Below are 21,167 nucleotides of genomic sequence, written 5' to 3'. Positions count from 1 at the left end.
AATAGTTTGCGATAGAGATTGAGTTCAGAGATGAGCGAGCATATAATGTGATTGTGAGCCTTAGCATTGGTGTGCTGTATCAGCACCGTAACAGATAAGAGTAACCTAATTTACCCAGAGTGATTCACACCGTGATTTACCCTTTTCAGATAATGGCATAAACGGATGGCAAGCTGAAGGTACTTTGTGTTTTCCGTCTGCTGTATGCCTCTGCTCAAAAAAAAAAAAAAGCATTTTTGTTCTCAACGATTAACAGAAGGTTTGGCTGGCAGCATGGTTATTGAAGCACAAGAAGGTTCAACCATTTTGTTCGATTTTATTTACTATTGTTTTCAATCAAATCAGCAAATATTCTGCAGGTTGGTTGTCAGTAAAGCACTTGTATGCAACATTAGGGACGGTGTTTAGTTTTACAGATCAAGCTTGTGGCCTTTGTAGAGCATAAGGTTTAATATTCAGTATATTCCTTGCGTTTTCATGCTTTTGGCATTTGTCATCCTTCTTACAAGAACTGTTCTCTTATTGATGCATCTGTTAAAGTAACTCAGTACAAAGAATTCTTGAGAGAAAGTATTTTTGTTCTTCTAGAGTAAGTATGTGAATGTAACTGAAAAGAGGAAATTAAGGAAATTGTCACATGATACATATTGGCGTTTACATGTATCCCCAGATTGTGATGGGGGTTGGGGATAACTACAAGGTTTGAAAACAATATGTAGGATACAAACTGTTCTTTGTTTAATTTAATTAATTAGTGCTTTGTGAAAATGAGGATTAACATAAATATGTGATTTTTTTTTTTTTTTTGGTAATATTTTTGAAAGATTGTATGACATTGAATGCAATGAAAACACAAATTGATGTACCATGTACAAGATGGGGTTTGTATGATTTTTCAATGTTCAATTTTGTACCTTTTTCTTGTTTTGTTTTCTGGAAAAAAAAAGATGTATAAAAGTATCTTTTTTGGTATCTGTTTCTGTGGGTATCACTGCAATAACAAATGTTTGTAATGATATGAATTGCTCTAATGTGGCTAAGTGCTTTTTTTCTACTGTTTCTGTGCTTGGTTTCAGAAATAAAGAGTGGCTATGCTATACATGCTTGCTGAGTTGTTGTTTTGGCTTTTTTTTTTTTTTTGTCCTGTTTGTTTTGGTAGCATTTGATGGCTAGATGCATAAGCTTCAAAAACATGATAAGGTCTTGTATACTTCTCTCTCTTTAAACATATTACTGCACAGCATGACAAAAGAGTGATGTCCGCAGTAAAAAAAATGGAAAATAACCCCACCCTCAAAACAGAAAAAGTACAAAAAACGGAAGAGACACAAAAACTGAAAAGTACAGAAGCATAGACTACCCCTCTGAGAAATGGTCACTTGACATCTTTTTCAATCTGTTCTAGTGCCATTGATGGGTGACAATTTCAGTTCTGGTTTACAGGAACTGTATGTTGGAGTATGCATAAAAGAAAAACTTTAATAATAGTAAAAAAAAATCCATGGGAATTTCCCCCATATATACAGTTGTTTCAGTTAACCCTCTGAAAGTTGTAAAAAGGGTGAAGATTTCATTTTGAAACACAACACTTTGAGATTATTTCTTTAGTGATCAACTTTTATTAAATAAAATAGCATTATTTTAGCTTTCCATACAAGATTTATGTATGCAGGGTGACACCTAATATAACTACAAGAGACAGAAAAAATCAACATTTGCTCAGAATTAGTACACAGAGGTACTTGCCCTCTCAGCAAGTCTTTACAAAGACCACAAAATCAAACACAGCAGGCATAATCAAAGTAGGTATTGAGCATTAGGCCTATTTAGACAAGCTGAAAACAGCTGTTTTTTCCAACCAGAATCATGTTGAAACATTCATGAACCTCACTTTACTTCATGTACCGTACAACTGCAAAATCCTTTCATAATGCCAGTGTGTCTTTGATGAGCCTCCTCATCGTTGTGCTTACCGACGTTCCGAGGGAATCTGTAATCTGGTAAGTGATTTTATACAAGTAGGGTTGAACGTCTTTCAAACTGGTGTCAAACACGTTGTCCACTTCAGATTGGGTGGGCATTTTCGGAAGGTACTCGTGACGATTGATCACCTCCACGATATTGATAACCTTCTCGCCCAGCTTTTCGCCCACTTTTTCGCGGCAGATCTGTCGCTCTTGTTCATTGGCCAAATTCACCACGTTGACCTTGATACTCCAAACCTCCCATGGAATGCACTCATCAGAAAACGGCCAGCGCGACTTCTTTTTCTGATAGAACTCAAGAGAAATCTGGCCCACTCCATCATTCCCGGAGTTGCACAGCGCGTCCTACATGTTGAACAAGTCAAAACAGTGACGTAAACATTAAAGCATGGGCTACAGCACTTGAAAGGAGCAAGGGAAACTCAGTGCTGGCATTTGTCTTTGAGAAACCGATAAATACATATCTGTCTTTGTATGCACGTAGGATGAAAAGTGAAAGAAATTAAAGAACGCTAAAAATATACATCAATAAGCAATACGAATATTTACCTTAAATTCACCAACTGCTTTTCTGATGACTCGATCGAGCTCGTCTGAAGATACTCGCACGAATGTGAAATCGATGAAGTCGCAATCTATATCTTGTGTGCCCACTGTGCCAATGGAGTATGTGCCCTCTTTCTTGTAGTGAAATTTGCCAGTACTGCGATGCAGAAGAATGGTGTGCAATAACGCCAGCATTGCCTCATCGACCTGTCGTCCCTCCACAGACACCTCTAGAACTTCGGAACGGCAATTCATGATGATTCGATAGGTTCCTTCGAGCTTCAAATGGATACTCCGGCGCAAAAGTTCGCAGTAATATTTAAAAACCTTGACAATTTTGTACGTAGGCTACTCGCTTTGTTGACAGCTCGAAGTGCCTGGCAAATTGAACATAACTAGCTAAGGTTAGCTAGAAAGCCAGCGACAAAGACTTAAACAGCCACAGCTTTTACCTTAATATTTTCGTTAATCATTAGGAAAAAATTGTTGTTAAAACAACTTCTAACAAATCCATCAAAGGATGTGTTACGTAAATTACTCGTTTCTTGTTTTTGTCAAGTTAGTCGAATGCTAAGTGCCACAGAAAATGCCTCCGTGTCGTCGTTTGGAGGTAGGAGGAGTTAGTTTGTAAACAGTAAGACAGAATCTACGGCACGCTATAGGGGTCAATTTAAATCTTTTCGAGAGACGGCGGCACACCAGCAGTAAGGACAACACAGAAATAATAATAATAATGATGATGATGATGATGATGATGATAATGATAATAATTTACTGTAAATTTGATCAAAGTTCAATAATTGAAATTATAATTTTAATAATTTAGAAATAGTTTGCGTGTCGGTCCATAACTGAGAAAGGAATAAGAGAAACAGATGAACAGTGAACTTACATATTTGTAAGTATGCTTTCTTAAAGCACATAGACTGTGAATATAGAACAAGGAGGATATTTTTACATTTCAAGTTATTTTTGTCCTTTTTCTGGTGTACTTCTCTTTTGGATGTAGACTAATTACTCTTACGTGTATTTTTGAAAAAAAAAACAAAACATGTTTTGGATGTATTTGATTAGATTTTGGAACACAAAGAGGTGATCTAATAGTACATGCGACCACATTCGCAAAATAAAATGGGGGGTGCGTGTTGTTAAGAGAGCCATAGATGACACTAGATGAGATGGCTCTCAGGGAGCGTTGGGGCGGGGGTGGGGGATGTTTGACCTGCCCATCCAATCAACAGCACTGTGAACCACGCAACAGTGACGCTTTTGGAAGATGGTCAACGAGATACTGATTTTTCAAAATAAAACACCGACGTTTCACCACAGAAACAGTGGCGTAAATGACTAACCTGAGTAATTCTTCATTGTCTGAACAGTTGCTTATATGGTGTGCGTATGGTGTTCTCAAACATTAAATGTCAGGGTATATATAACCTCGGTTATTGACCGTTTGTCCTTGTTTGGCACAGTTGTTTGTGAATATCGTATTTGAGCACAGACATAAGCTTATAACATTTGAACTGCATCAATAAAGAAGTAAAAACTAACATGAAAAAATTTACTTATTAATTCATTAACATATATGCTTTTATACTTTTGAAGTGATTATGCAGATGGAAATAATAAGGGAATTCAATTCATGCAATAAATCCTGTCAATAAAATCAGATGATATCAGATGTCTGCGTGAACATGACTGTCCAAAATAGCAGTTCACATTGCTGAGAAAGACATTGTTTCATGCGCAGCATTAATGGACAGTGATTGCTAAGACGGGTCATAATAGCCACAAAAACCAAATAGTATCACTATGGGTTGGTCTCATGTACAACAAACTCATCAGTTGAGAAATTTGCGTTCAGGGTCTCTGCGTGGACCTTTATTTCGAAAAACCGTTTTTAGTGGCCATCTTGGAAATTCCATGTAGTTGCTACGTTCACATACCTCTTGATACACACCCGAGGAAGCTAGCAAACCGTAACGGACTGCTTCAAAAAGTTACCTGCTTACTTGGAAAATATCGTTCTCTCGTTTTTGGCTGTTGTAGCAACTATATTGCTATAATGACAATAATTTCTTTATGTCGCGGGTCAATAATTTGGTGGCGCGAAACCAGTTTTAGCTAAGAAGCTTTGGGTAGCAAGGGTATTTAAAGTTTCAGCAACTTGTCGGTGGTCATACAACGTGAAACGACACTGGCAAGTTAAATCTTTAACTTTCGACAACCGGTTTGCTTTGAAGAAGTAGCAAACTGATAAGTGCAGGCGAGCGGTATCCACGTTCCTTCATTGTGGTTTACGTTGAAATACCGTAAGCGACGTTAGCCCGCTGCCGTGAGGCTTAAGTGGGCTGAACCTAGTGTAGATAACTTCCATGCTAGTCTGCTTAACTAAGCCAACTAGAAATAACTAAGCCAATAGTTTTGTTTTGTTTTTTACTATTACTGACAGTTTTTATGGTATTTAATCACACATCATTTTCATTCTTATTTCGTCCATCTTGGGGCCTAAAACGACAAATTGAAACTAGCTGTAAAACAGTTTATTCGGCTAAAGAACCGAAGTATCTGAAATGATTTTCAGTCTGTTACAATGACACAACTGATGTATATATATCACACGTTGCCGTAGTTTAATGTTTGGTCGCCGGTTTCAGTTAGCTTGAATCGCAAAATTCAAACCTTATAAACTTTATAATTCTACCCTAACCCATAGCTGCAGAATCTGGCTTTTGGTCGAGGCAGTGTTAGCCAGCTAATACGCACAATACAGTACGAAGCGACAGACGAAACTACAGCTAATAACGTGCTAGTTTAATCCAACGTCATGAGAGGGGATAGCACCGCTGTTAAGGATGTCAGGTAGCTAGCTAACTAGCTTTGTCAAAGGGAGTAGGGAGAAATGCCCCGCGCAGGGTTTGAATGTTAGCTATCGTATTCATCCAACGTCAGCAAGCCGACGTTAACTTTCAGCAAGCATTTTTCTTGTCTAGGTAGGGGTAGTGACGATGTCGAGTCCTGAAAATGTCTTCGCATATTTTAACGACATAGGATGGCTATGTATGGTAACACTTTTCCTTGCTTCTATCGTAACATTGATAATATATTTAGTGCAATACTTTTTTGACGACCATCATCACACTGGGAATTCGGAGCAAAACAATGCAGCTTCAGATGAGGCAAATGCTCTATTAGATTGGGCGCTGTCACTGAAAAGCTGGAAAACTCAATGGAGACGAGCCTGGTTTTCAGCTTTGAATGACGAGTCCAAACTGTTGGAGGTGAGTGTTGAAATGTGAACAGTTGAATGTCACTGCTTATGCTATAAAACACCATCAAATGCGTATAGGATTTGGAATGTATTGCTTTGTCCAGATATCCACTCTAGGAAGTTAGCGACGCGACAAATATTTTTCCCCTTCGGAATAAGCTTTTAAATCGAGCCTCACACTTCCACTGTCATGAACTGTAGTGTTTTTGTATGACTAAGAATCATTATATCATTCGTTGTGTTCACCGTCCTGTCTAAGCGTCACGAGAGACTTCTGGTTTCACGTGTTCACTTAGTGAATGTCACATGTATAAATGTTATTGAAAGTAGCGACTAAACAGATAAAAATTTAAAGAGTGTCTTTTAAGCCTGTATTGTCCATTGAGTTAAATAAAGTGCCCATACATGTATTTTTTTGTATTTAACTGATGTCTTTTGGACAGGGATCTATTTTGCTGAACTTCGAGGAGGATGGTGTGCAGGTTTCCGAACTCTCTGTGGGGAATATCTCAAGTTTTAAGACATCACCTGGTCGAAAGGTAGGAGGAAGTGAAAAACAACTGGAATTACTCCAACATGGCAAAGTCAGAAAGTGTCTTTGAGTGTGACATTACAGTGGTTGCTTTATTTTGCTTTTGTGATTTAATATAGATAGGAGTGTGTGACTCCAGGCTTGAGGGCTTTAATCTTTTAGGGTTTTAACCAGAAGCGTCTAATTGAACAGTGAAACAGATGGGCACGCATACCTCAGCCATTCAGTGACCTTTTGGCAGCTTGTGGTATGGAAAACAGACCAGACTAAAGGTTTTTGGACATAAGTTGTGTATTCCTGATTCACAGTCAAGGAAACTGTTATGTTTCAGCTGGAAATGATTATTTTTGTTGTCACTTGGCCAATTTATGTTGTGTTGTTATCCTAAGTAGTTCTCCTGGAAAAAAAAAAAAAATCTTGCCTCACTCTGGCACAATTTACTGCCCCACAGAATCCATAATGCAGCACAGCCGATGGCTTTTAGCTTCATTTCAGTCGTGGCCAACATTGAGTCACACAATCTCTATTAACCTCCTAACCACCTTCAGACATTTTCTCTCCTGCTTCATTTTACTGTCTTAGAGGCAGCTGCCTCAAGACAATGTCTGGTATCATTGCACATTACAAAAAAACCCCAAAAACTTGGAGCCTCCCAGACCTTGGGTTCATATCAAAAGGTTTATTTTTTTTAAACACCTCTTTCATTGGTTTAGTGTTTTTGATGGGAATGATCTCCCTGTGGGGGTATTAGCTGAAGAGTCCTGTCTCTACAATCGCACCAGCTCGACTATTAGAAAGCGCTAGAAACGATGGCCGCTGCCAAGACTGTACAGCACCTAAACTGCATGCCTCAAATTTAGCTGTCATGTTTATTATTCCATCCCACCACACACATACATGGACACATGCCCAGCCACACACATACACACACACACACACATAGACATGGAGAATAATGTTTTGGAAGAACACTCAGTTCTACACAAGGCAAATTAAGAACGTAATGTATCAAAATGAAAGGCAAAAAAAAAAAAAAAAATCAGGTTGTATGCCAGTGATTCAATTAGGCGACATCAATGGAGCCTTAATTTTTCAGCCAGGTTTCTATGACAGGTCTAAGCCCTGCTGTGTCCTGGCTCTGTGGATTCTTCTGAAGGTGTGTATTAGACATTCTAACAGAGCCGATGTCCTCTCTTCCCCACAGAACGCGTGTTGTCAGGTGGTTGGGGATAAACTCCAGTTCTCTCTCAGTGCAACTTTCACCTCATCACCTCAAGCACCTCCACTGAGATACAGCGTGAAAATGTCTCCTCTTCATCTACAGGTGACTAATTCTCGACGACGCGCTTTATGCCTCGTTGGCCTTCTCACCGGGGGCGCGGTGTAATCAACACCTTTAATCTTGTCGGTGTGATAGCGACAAAGTGTCTCAGCGTCCTGACAATCTCAATATCCTGTATAACTGTCCTGTTGAGGCATTGTGCATCGTGCTTAGAGGTTCAGGTTATTGTCACCTACTGGTCAGGACCAGGGGAGAGAGCATGCCTAATGTTATAAGCTGTATGCCTGAGAAGGTGTAGTGAAGAAGTGCTGATAAGTAAAGTGTTCTTGGATGGTTTCTGTGAACAGGATGACATGCATGGATTACGTTATAGTGCCGATATGCTCCCAGGATGCTCTCGAATGTCCCACTCTGTCTCTCTGGATGTGCACTTGGTCCTTAATGCAAATTACCATCGTCCTGCTGATTGTCTGAAATTACATTACTCTTGCCCAGCCCTCGCGTAATGTTCATTTAAGCCTTAATCAAAGGCAGCTTAGATTTTGCCTCATCATACCCAGTTCCTGGCAGTCAGTGAACTCTCTTGAAAATCTCCCGGTACTTTTAACAATAATGTCCTGACTTTCAGATTTTTACTGTGATTAAAGAAATAGATACTCTTGATAGATCACATTAGCGCCTTGACTGGTTCCTGCACTGTTAGCGTGCTGTTTTGCTTGGCTAAAAAAAGCTCTCTAATGCAGCGTTTCTTAGTTCCTCAACCCTAAGGATTTGCTCAACAATACATTGTTTTGTTTTTTCTTTTTTTTTTTAATTCTAACCCAGCACTTACTAAATGAAACTTATTTAGCGACTGTTATCAGCTAGACACAGAGTCAGATGTGTTGATCATGAGCGAGGGCAGAAATATAGCACGCTGGTGTCCAGCCATTGGTGATGATGATGTGTGTGTAGCCTCAGTTCCCCGTGTTTACGGCGGCGAGTTTCTGTCTGATTTGCTGACTCAGAGCTCAGGCCATTCCTCTTTCCTCTGTGCGCTCTGAGAGATGGAGGCAGGGGCGGGAGAGAGCGGAGAGGAAAGGAAGGATAGCCTGCCGCTCGTTCCTCTTCCTGCGTCGTCCTAATAAAGAGAGAGGCTTTTGATTTATCGAGAGTGACTCGCCGTTCCGTTAGCCCGCCACCACCACGAGAATCAGATTAAGCCCGGAGGTCCCGAACGCTGCCTCCACGTCCAGGGCCTTATTCATGTCTTTCTTTATTTAATCGTTTGTCTGTTTTGTTTTGCGCGTTGTCCGTCAGCTCGCTGTGTGACTATGAAAGTGTGGCACGCGCACGTGCCTGCCTGTGGCGTCTGTTCCCTCCAGCATAAAGCTTAACTGTTATTAATGCAGGTTGGAGGACGAGGTCTTCCTCACTGTTCAGTCAGTCAGTCAGCATCCTCACTCTTTGTTCCCGTCTGAATTCCTGGTTAAAGGACAGAACGTGTTGTTTTCACTGTCAGATCCTTTGAGGCTATAAATAGTGATATTGGGCTCTAAATAAACTTGTATTATTATTTTAAGATCCAAACTCAGTCACCTATTGTGTTTTTTTTTTGTTGTTGTTGTTGTTGTTTTTTTAGAGTATTTAGAGACAAATAAAAAGTCGTCCTGTATTGAGTTTGAGTCATGTCTATCTGTGGAGAGTGCTAAAGGAACTCCTGTGACTTACTCAATTGACTTATAACTATTTTTAAACCAGTAAGTTGCTTGACTCTTGACTGTTGAGCTGATCTCATCTGACCAGTAAGATCTTCGTCAGAAAGTACATTTGGCCTTTGTGCGAGGACCCGTTTCTTTTTGCCTGATAGTATTGTTTATCTGCACTGCTGCTGAGTTTGTTGTGGGGAGTGAGAGTTGTTTGTGCTTTGTTTTGTCTCTTTTCTCTGCCAGTTTTATTTCTCTCTCTAGCACAGTGCCAGGGGGCCCGTCAAACGATTAGTCTCTTTGTCATGTTGGCAAAGTCCAGGTACTGGAAAGCTCCCTCTGCTTGTTTTGGTGGCTTTGTGGGAGGAATATCTGTGTTTTTTAATGGCTTTGTTCCTGTTATGAAGGTCAGTTCACTCTGGCCACGGAGCTGCCGTCAGCAGCCAAAGAGCTGTAATAAAACACCTCTGTGTGGGTATTCTACATGACTGCTTTTGTTCCACTTTAATTTAGTACATTCCAAGAGATTAAACAAACAAAAAAAAAAAAAAACACTTCACAAAAGCTCAGTTAATACTCTGTTTCACAGGTATTTTTCTCCAAAACTTATTTATTTATTTTTAAAACCATGCCTCTCCCACAGTGAGTTTACCATAAAAATGGAATGCTATACATTATGACGGGATCTTAACATCTTTGTTCTTTAGAGTTGGTCGAGCCACCACCTATTCATATCCCCGATTATAATCTGTATCAACCCAAGATGTTTTTCTTCTGCCGTGGCCAAAATTGGGAAGGCATTTTTTCAGCCTGCTAAAATAGACTTCTGTGGAAGGCCCTTCCCTCAGGAATGAGCCCCTGGTGCACTGACATTTGGGGAAACTCTCACAGCTCAACAGTCATGTTGGGGCATGACAGCCAATTCCTCTGTGTGTGTGTGTGAGAGAGAGACAGAGAGTGAGTGTGTGTGAGGGAGTGTGTGTCTGCGCACGCGCGCGTGTGTGTGTGTGTGTGTGTGTGTGTGTGAGAGTGAGAGAGATATAGAGGAGTCTCTAGCTGAATGAGTTCATATTGAGTAAAAGCTTACCTCATTCCCAGACTGGAATATCTGTTTATTGTGAAGTCAGGGGCCAGTGTGAATTTGTCTTAATCAGCATCAGTTAACACTGTCATACAAAGATGAAGGCCAGCAGCAGTACATCTGGTAAAAATCTACGACCCAAATGGCCTTTTGTGGCATCTCTTTTGTTTTCCCTACCTACAACAAACACTTGGCATTAACTCAGTTTGACTTTTTGCATAAATACTATCCTTTGCCCCCGTAGGGCGGAACATTAGAATGCTCTATAATATATAGTAATAAATATAACATATGCATGAGTTCACTAATGATATAAGTCTTTGATGCAGTTGGACGTCCAGTTGAAGGAAGCTAAGGATGAGATTCACATTACCTGGGGGGTGTCTCAGCTGGACGCCTGGGACCTGCAGCTAACCCCCAGCTTCACACAGGTCAGTCCATCCTTCGCTTCACTGCTGTGGCATTTTACCTGCACAGTCTCTTCAGCTCTGATCCAGGCCATCAGCTCCCCATATAGACAAATGATCTCTCACACACAGTGTAGGAGGACATCCTCCACCGACATCATCCATTTATTCAGAGCACAAAGATGGAAGGATCTGGCTTAATTGAAATGAATTGAATCGAGCTGTCTCTGTCCGTTGTTAACAATGCCTGGCTGTTCAGAAAGAAATGGAAAAGTGTGTTGTTGGAGACAGAGCAATGGGCTGGTGGAGGGCGAGTACTGCTGTGCGTGAGTGAATGTGCTGGTGTTATGTGCAGGCGGATGCTGCAGGCCCCAGCGTGGAGGCAGTGAGGGATAAGCTCCGACAGGTTCTGTGCAGGGCCCGGCCCAGCGTCACGCTGAGCGGCCAGCCTGCCCAGTCCGCCCAGGTGAGGGTAACCACCGCCGCTGACTGATACGGGTCGTTTCTCTCATAACCACACAACTTTTGACTCCGTTGACTGTATTGTGTTGTAGATACTTAAAATCAATTAAAAAAAAAAGAATAATAATAATAATAATGGAAAAACAGCATTAGGCAATCGCTGCCTGTTGTAATCTTTGTTTGTCTTTGGTGTTGAAACAGGAAATTAGGAACAAGACCTCACAGGTGACCTCCCCTCCTAAACCCCCACGCGCTCATGAATGGAAGTTACTGGTTAAGAACATCCGGGTGACATGCAAACAGGAAGACGGCGCTGCAGGTCTGTGAGAGAAAAAAAAAAACAGGATTAGGGAATAAGCCCTTCTTTCTGTTTTTTTTTTCTTCAGGTTCTTTACTTTTTGTTTGCGTTTTGTGTAAAGGATTAGTCATGGATTTCTGAATTTACTTTCATAAAGCATTTAAAAACAGCCTTAAAAGGAACACGACACAGAGAGCATATGTCCGTCGCAGATTAACTACGATAAAAGCTTCTTCAACAGAGCTGCTTCCCCTTCGAGCTGGGACACAAAATCACTTTCACATTTAGAGGAATTCCTGTTGCCATACCAAGCAGAATATCTTTTCCAGACAAAGACGTGGAGCGTTTAGGCCAGTTGGTGTAGTGCAGCTGGTTGTGCTGGGAGAGACTGATAGACCACACATACAAGCTCATGTTCAGCCTTGCAGATGTGTTGCTGTCAGCCCAATGACAGACTGTTTTACATCCCTAAATTGCACCACTAATGATCTATTAGTTTGTATCAAGCACTCCTAGTCTCCCCGCTGGGTTTTTTTTTTTGTTGTTCTTTTTTTGTCAGTGTTGAGAAAGAGGACGAGAATTAATTATACTTCTGGGTCTCTAGCCAGAGCTGTCCTTCCACAGGATGAATGACTCATACATTAGTTCAGCTCTTATGCTTTTCTGCAGGATGTCCCTTTTCTGTAAACAGACTTTCTGGAAGTCTGCTCTGTTTACTGTCACTTTTAAAGCACTTAGCAAGAGCCTGAGGCTCCATATCCATTTTAATACATTATTCATTTACATAAGGGAATAAGATGCTTGCCCCTCAAGCCAATATAGGGTGAAACTTACCTTAGACTAACCACTTTGTGTAATTGAGCGAAATCTTTGCATTCACTTTGTCCATTTAAGAGGCAGTGTTTTGTTCCATGCTTTTTTTTGTGTGTGTGTTTGTTTGTTTGTTTTGTTTTCTCTCGTTCGTTACCCGTTTATCCGGTTGTGGTTTTGACTGAATTGCAGTGGCTGCCGCCCAGTATCAGTTTAACAGAAGAAGAAGCTTTTTTTAATCTTTCTTAGACTCTTCTTGTATTGTTGTCACTGACTGTTGAAGTGTCTTTTTGGGCTTACAGGCAGCTTGAATCCCCAGTGTGTGCTCCAGCTGGACGACCCTCCACAGAAATTCTCCAGTGCAGTCTTGAAGGACACATCCAGCCCTTCCTGGGACCAGCCCTTTGTCTTGTGAGTGTAGCGCTGCTGTTTTCTCCCTCTGCTGTGATCATCACTGATGCTACTGCTGAGCTCCTGGCTGCCATTGGTTACTGAGGGAGGGTGTTTCTGTTGTCAGTGTTTCATTGGTCTTTACCTGTGTTCTGATGCCCGCCCCTCCTCCCCTATGTTTAGTGAACTAAGTGGCCGATCAAAGGAGCTCAATATCCAGGTGCTTGATACGGGAAAAGCACAGGAGAGTAAGTTCATTATCACACTTATCACACCTGCCATGTTCAGTCAGCTGTGCAGAACCCCTCAAATAGTTCGGCCTCAAATAGGAAGCTCGTTGCTTTTTTTTTCAGTCCAATGCTATTCATTGCATTTGTAAATTGTTTTTCTTTGTGCAAATGAAAGCTTGAAACGACATGTTTTGTATATTAGTTTAGAGCATCAGTCTGAAACTGTCGTTCACATTAAAGTTCTTCTCCTGGCAGGCTGCTTGGTTGGTCAGGTGACAGTGCCTTTTGACCTCGTAAAGAAGCAACCCAAAGGACAGCAAACTTTTGCCCTCATGACCAAAGACCATGTGACCGGGTCACTGTCTACTGAGGTAGAACATCAAAAAGCCGTTCTGATGTACATAGCACTTTTTTATCTTTAGTGTGCTGTTTGCTTGTGTTTGCCCATATGCTCCGTTCAACCTGGTTTATACTGCAACGTTTTGCATGTCTAAACAGAACTTTGACTTGTAGGTGTAATTCACAGACACTTTCTGCATAAGTTACATACATCTGCCAGAAATTTCTGCTACACTAGGAATGGTGCAGTCTTTCTGAAACAATGATTGGTTGACTGGTGAAATAGAGAGGGATTTCCAGTGACATTTGATTTGTGTGCACATTACACTGCCACCTCTGTGCTACACAAGAAAGACAAAACCCTAACGTTTATGGGAAGGTTATCACATAGCCGACATAGCATTTGTAATGCAGAAAACACACAAGCATGAACCAGTTTCCAGTCATTCCCATTTATCCATATTAACCCTGGTGCACGCAGGTAAGCAGTGCAGTTTGTGCCAATGCGTATAATCCCCTGTGTCTTTGCACAGTTCACTTACTTGGAGCCCAGTGAGGTTCGGACGTGGCAGGCTCCCACGCCCGCTCCTGTCAAAAAGGTGGAGATGGACCGAACTGTGATGCCTTGTGGCACCGTGGTGACCACCGTTACTGCTGTTACGAGTAGACCCGGGCGGCCTTTACCGCCTGGACCCAACACAGGTAACACAGGTAGTGTGTTCATCTCTCCTCACCCTGATCTCCACCGCTATTCTGCACAGTGTCCATCAAAACAATGCCCCTGTGGACAAGTTTTCACAGTGCAATCCAGAAAGTGTTCGTTGTATTTTATGAGCACTGATTGATTTGAACTTTTTTTCAAAATGCTTGGTCAAGATCGTTCGTGCGATGTGTCTTAACTCTGCACATGTAGGTTTTTTTATTCTGCTTCTTCTTGTTTTTGATCTAATTGTTCCTTTTCAGAGTCTGTGAAGCCTCCGCCTAAAACCAAGCTGTCAGAGAGAAGAGTGTCGGAGCAGCCGTCCATGCTAGGAGCCAAAGTCAGCAAGGCCTTGTCATCATCAGACACAGGTAAGACTGACAGCGTCTGTGCATGCGTCTGTGCATGCGTCTGTGCATGCGTCTGTGCATGCGTGCGCAGGTTCAGAGGTGTGGTATTGACATTTGTTTGTGTGCGTGGATGTTCATGGTTCTGTGAGAGACTCGCAAAGGCATTTGCTACAGCAGTCAAATCAAAGACCTCACCACAGATGCAAAACAACGCCAAAATCAGTCAGTGAACTTTCCGGCTGCATCTGGGGCTCAGCTGCGTGACCTTCCTGTCAGCCCTGTGAAAGTGAAACTCTTTTAGTTATATTACCAGAAATGTTCCCCTTGTGTTTTAAATGCATTCTAGAGTCCTTCCTGCTTCATAGATTGGAATCAATGAAACATCATCAGAACTGGTCTCAGTTTCCAGTGAGTAGGGCTGAACAATTTGGGGAAATTATGTATTTGCAATTTTTATGACACATATTGCGATTTCGATTTGATTCACAATATAATTTTTTAAAGTCAAGCTTCAGTTCAATATTCATTATGTAATAGATTTAAAACAAGTGATGGAGCATTACCACATGAGATACCATCAAAATATTAACTGCTCTATATTCTAATGCAAGGATGATGACTTAAAGACATGGAACTACTTCCAACATGTATTTATTACATTTTTTAATTGGCATAGAACATAGAACAATCGAACATGTAAGGGATAACGTATAGTCCGCCGGTCATTATAGAAAAATAAATCCCGACAGGTCGAACAGAACCCTGCTTATTACAGTTACTTGCCAAAATGATAAAACAAACTTCACACAGTGTTTCATTTGAATGATTTTATTGCCATTTTTTGCCCTCCGCTGAGAAAAGTAGTCCTTCCAGAAAACAGAACTTTTACGTTGCATGTTTTCTAAGCGATGGTCGCTGTTTGGAACTGTACCCTGTGTGTCGCAGGATTCCCTCTCAAAACCCTTTAAAAGACAAGTTGGGTCTGTGCTCCGTTTGGTCTCTCAGTTGTGTGTAAATAATGAGGCAGTGGTATATTTAAAATGTGTAACCTTGTGTCCATTCAGTGCTTTCAGCAGTCAAGTACTGTGCATTAGAATCTGTTTCCTCCCTTTGCAGAGCTAATGATGCTGAATGGGACAGACCCTGTGGCCGAGGCAGCCATCAGGCAGCTCCACGAATCAGCAAAACAGAAGATGAAGTCTCCAGTTAAAAAAAGCACCATCATCATTTCAGGAGTGGCCAAGGTACTTTTTACTACTGACTTAGACGTAGACAGCACGCCATAGAGATTCATATCGCTGTTGTTGAGCGGTATGCCGTGGGAAGGCATTTTAGAGACTGTCTTCGTACCCAGATGACTGGTCAACCCCTACTCACTAAACAGATCCTACGTTTGTAAACAAACAGTATTTTTGCTGCGTTATGTGTTTTGACTTGAAATATGTGAGACTTGTACTCTCAGTCAAGGGTGCGCTCCAGTCAGTTTAAAAACACAAAGTCTGAGGGTGTGGTTTTTTTTTGTTTGTTTTTTTTTCCCTCAGACAGTGAAAAACTGCTTACCTTCTCTGTTTTAAGCTCAAAGTACTTTACATGCTGGTCTGTTCTATTCTTTGTAGTGGCTGCATCAGCATCCAGCTGTATTGTATAGCTTTTCTATATGCTGATTATATATGTCCCTGTCAGTCATACAGCACTCTGCATATAACACTCCACTCTCAATCAGTCCTCTTCCTTTTTCTTATTCCGCTCATCTCCCAGACTCCCCTGTCTCAGGACGAAGAGATGGCAATGATGGCAGGCTATGCCGCAGCCATGGACGCTTCCATGTCGGGGGCGTCTGGGAACGTTACCATGGAAACCGCCTCCTCAGGAACAGAGGTTGAGACCGGCTCGGCAGAACCCTCCGACCCGGTAGAGGTCCCTGGCGAAGCCGGACCCGCCGAGGACTGGGAGAGCCAGGCCGGGGAGGATCCAGATGCAGACAAAACCTCCCTGTCGCTCTGCATGTCAGAGACCAGTTCAAAGAAAGGGAAAGGTGAGAGAGAGAGAGAGAAAGAGAGAAAGAAAGAACAAGCAGACAGACAGAAGCACGGTGTGTTGGAGGCGTTCGTCATTATCTACGAACTTAAGAGCCTCCTGTGTTTTACTGCCGTCATGAACCTGTTTGTCCTTTTGCACTAACTCAAGAGTGGGAATGTCAGGTCACTCTGGCTAAATAGGACTCTTCTCGTTAATCAGTATCTTAATTATGAAAGCAGTGTGTAACTTGGTGGCATATAGTGCTATATCATAAATCCACACCTGCTGGTTACCTGTGAGGTGTACATATCCCAAAAGTAGTCCTCCATGACCTAGATGTGGTGTTATTTGTTTGCTTTTGTTCTCTGAAAGTTAGCCCTGTTAAAGAGAACAATCAGAGGGGGAAAAAACCCTGAAATTTATGTCTGTCTTTCCTTAAAAGTTTAATCCTGTCAACCTGCCCTTGTATTCTCTTTTACTGTGTTCCGAAGTGAATGTTACTTTCAACTCTGTCCTCATTGTCTGTCTCTCTCTCTCTCTGTGTTTTCCTTGTCATTCTGTGGGGATCACTCACTCTTGACTTTTTTTTTTTGTTTGTTTCCACTCTTTGCCTCTCCTCTGTCACTGTGTGTTCTGCTTTGCCATCTTAAAGAGGAAACCAGTGCTAACCAGACATTCTTGCCTACAGAGTAAGTGACCTTTTGAGGAGCTTGTAGCATTTCAGTACATGTAGACACCAGAGAAGATGATCTGTGCCATTCTGTAGGAAACAGCTAGAGATCCTCAGAATGGTCAATGATTGCTATCTTCCAGGGTAAAGATAAACCAGTGAGCATTACGCTCCGACGTGGAAATGCTGTTCCTCTGTCCAGCTGGTTTAGGGTGGTGACTAACTTTTCCCGCTCCTGTCTTGCCTGGATGACTGAGCCTGTCATGTCCAGGCAGGATTAGGGTTTTTTTTTTTTTTTTTTTCTCCTTTTTTTTTTTCTTACTTGGCGTTTCCTTTCATTCCACCAGCCCCTTCCTTTAGGTGTTCAGTTCTGTTCTTGAATCCTTGCTGATTTTCACAATTTGTCTATAATTATTGCTCCTTTCCGCTTGGAGAAACAGGTGTGTACCGCCCTCAGCCAGTGAGTGACACTAAACTCAGCCAGGCTTTGGCCTTCTAATGAACACTCTTAATTCCACCTTGGCCTGAGGCAAGAGAGGTCTGTGATCTGTGAGGCCAGAGGTCCAGTTCATTTCCACCGACGTGTTTTAACTATGGGTTGGCCTGCAGTGGGGCACCTGCAGTAATTAAGCCAACTGGTAATGCAGGAGAAATGTAGGGCTTTCTGTGGAGAAAAGAGCCAGAGTTAACAGCTCTGCCTACAGAAGCCCCAGGTGAAAAAAAATAGTGTGTCATTATGAAAGTCCTCCAGCTCCTTTTCCAGAAAAGAAGTAACAGAAGCATTCAGTCTTTCATTTACCAGCACAGATTTTAAAACACAAGCTTCTGTAGTCTGTTGTTCCAAAAGTTTTTTTTTTTTTTTTTTTAGTCTAAGTTAAATAAGTTAAAGACAACGTCCATGCTATCCACTGTGTGTCACACAACATGGACGTCGGCCGTTGTAGAGCTCTAAAATCGACATTGATAGCTGAAGTTTAGTCACTGACTGGTGCTCTCGCTTCCACCCTGGCTCAGGATCTTGTGATTATTCACCATGAGTAGTATTTTTAATCGTTTTATTTCCTGACTGAATTCTGTTTCCTGTGTCTCTGATGCCCCTTGCAGGCAGCTTCCTGCACAAGAGTGCCAAGTTGTTCTTCCGACGGCGGCACCAGCGCAAGGACCCGGGGATGAGTCAGTCCCACAACGACCTCGTCTATCTGGAGAACCCAGAGGTTCCCGCAATGGGAGAGAGAGAACGGAGAACGGCCACCTTCAGGCGCATCATCAATCGCAAACTCTTGCCCAAGAGCAAGAGCAAAGCCAACGGCTCGGCGGGGGAGCAGCACGCGTGAACCGCGCGCGGGTCCTGCCTCCACCCGTACCTCCTGTCCCCACCGCCACCCTCCCCTCCCTGCCGTCTCCCCCTCCCACCTCACCTCCCAAACGGTCACGGTCGTCTCAGCATTTCTCGTTCCAGTCCAATCCTTCACCTACCGCTGTCCCGCCTTCTTCCCAAATCTCCTCCTCTTCCCCTTCCTGTGTGCGTTCCCTTCCCTCTCTCACAGTCTGTGTCAAGCCCCCAACGTTTAGCCCCTCCTCTTCTCCTCCACGCTCGCCCCCTCCGCCGCAGGCTAGTGCTCACTGACTCTGCCGACTTTGACAGGGTCTCTCTCTCTCTCTCTCTCTCTCTCTCTCTCTCTCTCTCTCTCTCTCTCTCTCTGTGTCTTCATGTCTCCTATAATCTATCCCACCCCCCATTTTACCTGCTCACAGCACCGTTTACCTTTTAACAGGAAAAGGGTATGTGTGTCTGTGCATGTGTGTGTGCGCGCGCGCAAGTTTACCCAAATGGTTTATTACTATACACTTCAAACCATTACATTCAGATAACTTCCAGTGAATATTCGAGTATGTGTTATGCAACAACCAGAGTGGTGCAAAAAGATGCTTTGCATTTGTGGCCTTTTTAACCTTCAGCAGGGAATGCAAATACCTTTTCCCCATAACATCTCCCATAGAGCTCACACTTAGACTGAGATTTTCTTAGGGAGGTTTAAAAATATATAGAATTGGAGAGGGGAGTAGCATAGACTGATTGATTGATTTGTTGATTGATTTGCACAGTTGTAGAGAAAAAAACAAACATAGCCAAACATGATTCATGATGGAGTGCAGGGAGGTCAGGGTTTTGGTTACTGTGATGAGTGACAGTATTCCTTCTGTGTTTGAGATTAAATGGGAATTGTATCCATAATGGTAAAGGGAGATAATGCAGTTCTGTGGGGGGTTTTTTTTGTCAAAGATAATGGGAAGCTTATGAATCTAATATCATCATCGTCATCATCATAAAAAAAAGTTTGCACATAACCTGATGTTTGTCAGCAAAAGAACTTTCAGTCATGAAAAGAGCTTTTCTGCTCACAGGTTTAGACTTTTCAAAATAACAAGTGATAGACACACAAGCTGTGTATCAGTTCCTCTTTTGGTTGTGTACATAGACAAACTTTCTTTTTACATTTCTGAAGAAGAGGAAAAGTGTAAGGGTGTTAACTCACAGTCCTAGAAATGAATAGTGTTCTGTTTTTAATACAAAAAATTTCCTTTTTTTATTTGTTATTGTTTTAATATTCTCTGTATAATTTGTATTTATGCTAAAGATTATCATTCCTTCTCTTTTCATGATATCATTCCTCACACTAAAGATTTATGAAGGCGAAGGTTCAGTGTTGTGCTAAACTGTACCAAAGGAGAAAGAACACTACTTAATGGGCATTTCAGTTAGACAGCCCTGTAAAAGCAAGCCTCGCAAAGTCTTTAGATTTTTATCATTTTCTAATGGCCTTTAGTTTTGTGTTATGACGGATATGAAGGAATCCCATTGCAGTTCTATAGAAAATATAGAAAAGGAGTTGACCAGTAGGAAATGTTTAAGTTCTTGCTTCATATCATACGATCTGCAGCCTAGATAACAGATTTTGCCTGAATCGCCAGATGAAATCACTACTTGATGCAAATTTGCTGTTTCTTTTTCTGTCTTTCCTTTTTTTTTTTCTGTCTTGTTTTTCTCCCACAAATGAACCAGCTGCTTAAAGCAGCACACTGACTTCTGACTATGGCATGGCTGCTCTCACGACATGCTCTGCTTTTCCTTATCCTCAGAGGAACTGTTTGCTATTGACCAAGCACTGGAACAGACTGTGTGTGTGTGTGTGCGTGTGCGCGTGTGTGCATGTGTGCGTGCGTGTGTGTGTGCGCGTGCATGTGTGCGCTTAGGGGTTGACAGTAATGACTCGGGGCTGTTGTTGGTTCCTGGACTTTTGAGTACTTCAGTAGCAATGATAAAGCTGAACTGGGACCTGAAGAACCAGTAAAGGCAACTTGGAGGGGTGTTTTGTTTTTTGTTTTTGTTTTTGTTTTACACTTGATTATTTTGCAGAAATGACCCATGAACTTTGTCTGTCCATTCACAATGTGAAATATATGACGATGGCGAGCCATGTTTATAGACCACACCCTTTCCATATCAATTCATTTCATGTCAAGGGCCCAACCCAGCTCCTCTTTAAGGGAATAAAGAAAAGATTGTCTAATATGTTGATACTAATGTTAAACCAAACTCATCATTTTCTTTATACCCTGAGAGCTATGCATTTGATTTGAGCAGTCATGGACTAAATGTGTACCCAAGCAGGGGAGTTTCCATTTGCTTGGCTACACCTTACTTAGTAAATATACCATCTCACTGAAAGCTTTCTGGCATATACCACATGCAGAAACCAAAAGTCCTTTAATAAAAAAAAAAAAAGAATAAAAAGCGTGTCAGATGTAAAGAACTCTTGAACATATATTAAAGGGGTAAACCATCTATGAAAAAAGTATGTGTTGCTGAGCCTAACACAAGTGTACCTGCAATATATATTGTGATATATTGTGTTGATGGCCTTTTCCATAGGGAGCTTGCCGGCATTTCATGTCTGCACTATTAAAAAACAAAACAAAAAAAACCCAAGAAAAACAAAGACCTTGGAATGCCTTTGTGTGTTGAATGTCAGCCAATGCTATGCAGGGATTATGTCTGATTAACATATCAGGTTTGTCATATTGAGCAATAAATATTCACCAAAAAAA

At 41.7% G+C, this 21,167-nt stretch overlaps 2 protein-coding genes across 3 annotated transcripts; one reads left to right on the top strand and one right to left on the bottom strand.

The window, feature by feature from the left end:
- Positions 1-1,645: 1,645 nt before the first annotated feature.
- atg101 (autophagy related 101) lies at positions 1,646-3,118 on the bottom strand. The gene is made up of 2 exons (XM_030792715.1): positions 2,535-3,118; positions 1,646-2,330 (listed from the first exon to the last, which is right to left on the bottom strand). Exons 1-2 carry the CDS (start codon positions 2,784-2,786, stop codon positions 1,926-1,928), a joined length of 657 nt encoding a protein of 218 aa, XP_030648575.1. The 5' UTR covers positions 2,787-3,118; the 3' UTR covers positions 1,646-1,925.
- Positions 3,119-5,161: 2,043 nt separating this feature from the next.
- c2cd2 (C2 calcium dependent domain containing 2) lies at positions 5,162-18,465 on the top strand. 2 transcript variants are annotated; one of them, XM_030792738.1, is made up of 14 exons: positions 5,162-5,812; positions 6,246-6,341; positions 7,539-7,658; positions 10,712-10,813; positions 11,145-11,255; positions 11,453-11,570; positions 12,662-12,770; positions 12,933-12,997; positions 13,235-13,350; positions 13,852-14,020; positions 14,282-14,389; positions 15,485-15,612; positions 16,127-16,403; positions 18,162-18,465. In XM_030792738.1, exons 1-14 carry the CDS (start codon positions 5,540-5,542, stop codon positions 18,389-18,391), a joined length of 2,022 nt encoding a protein of 673 aa, XP_030648598.1. In that variant the 5' UTR covers positions 5,162-5,539; the 3' UTR covers positions 18,392-18,465. The 2 variants fall into 2 exon arrangements, with proteins under 2 accessions (XP_030648598.1, XP_030648597.1); XM_030792737.1 differs by having other exon boundaries at positions 13,852-14,029.
- Positions 18,466-21,167: the final 2,702 nt, after the last annotated feature.

The sequence above is a fragment of the Chanos chanos genome, chromosome 15 (assembly GCF_902362185.1).
Source record: "Chanos chanos chromosome 15, fChaCha1.1, whole genome shotgun sequence".
NCBI lineage: Eukaryota > Metazoa > Chordata > Actinopteri > Gonorynchiformes > Chanidae > Chanos > Chanos chanos.
Note: the sequence above shows the minus strand (reverse complement) of the source record. Positions and strands in the feature narration are given on the sequence as shown.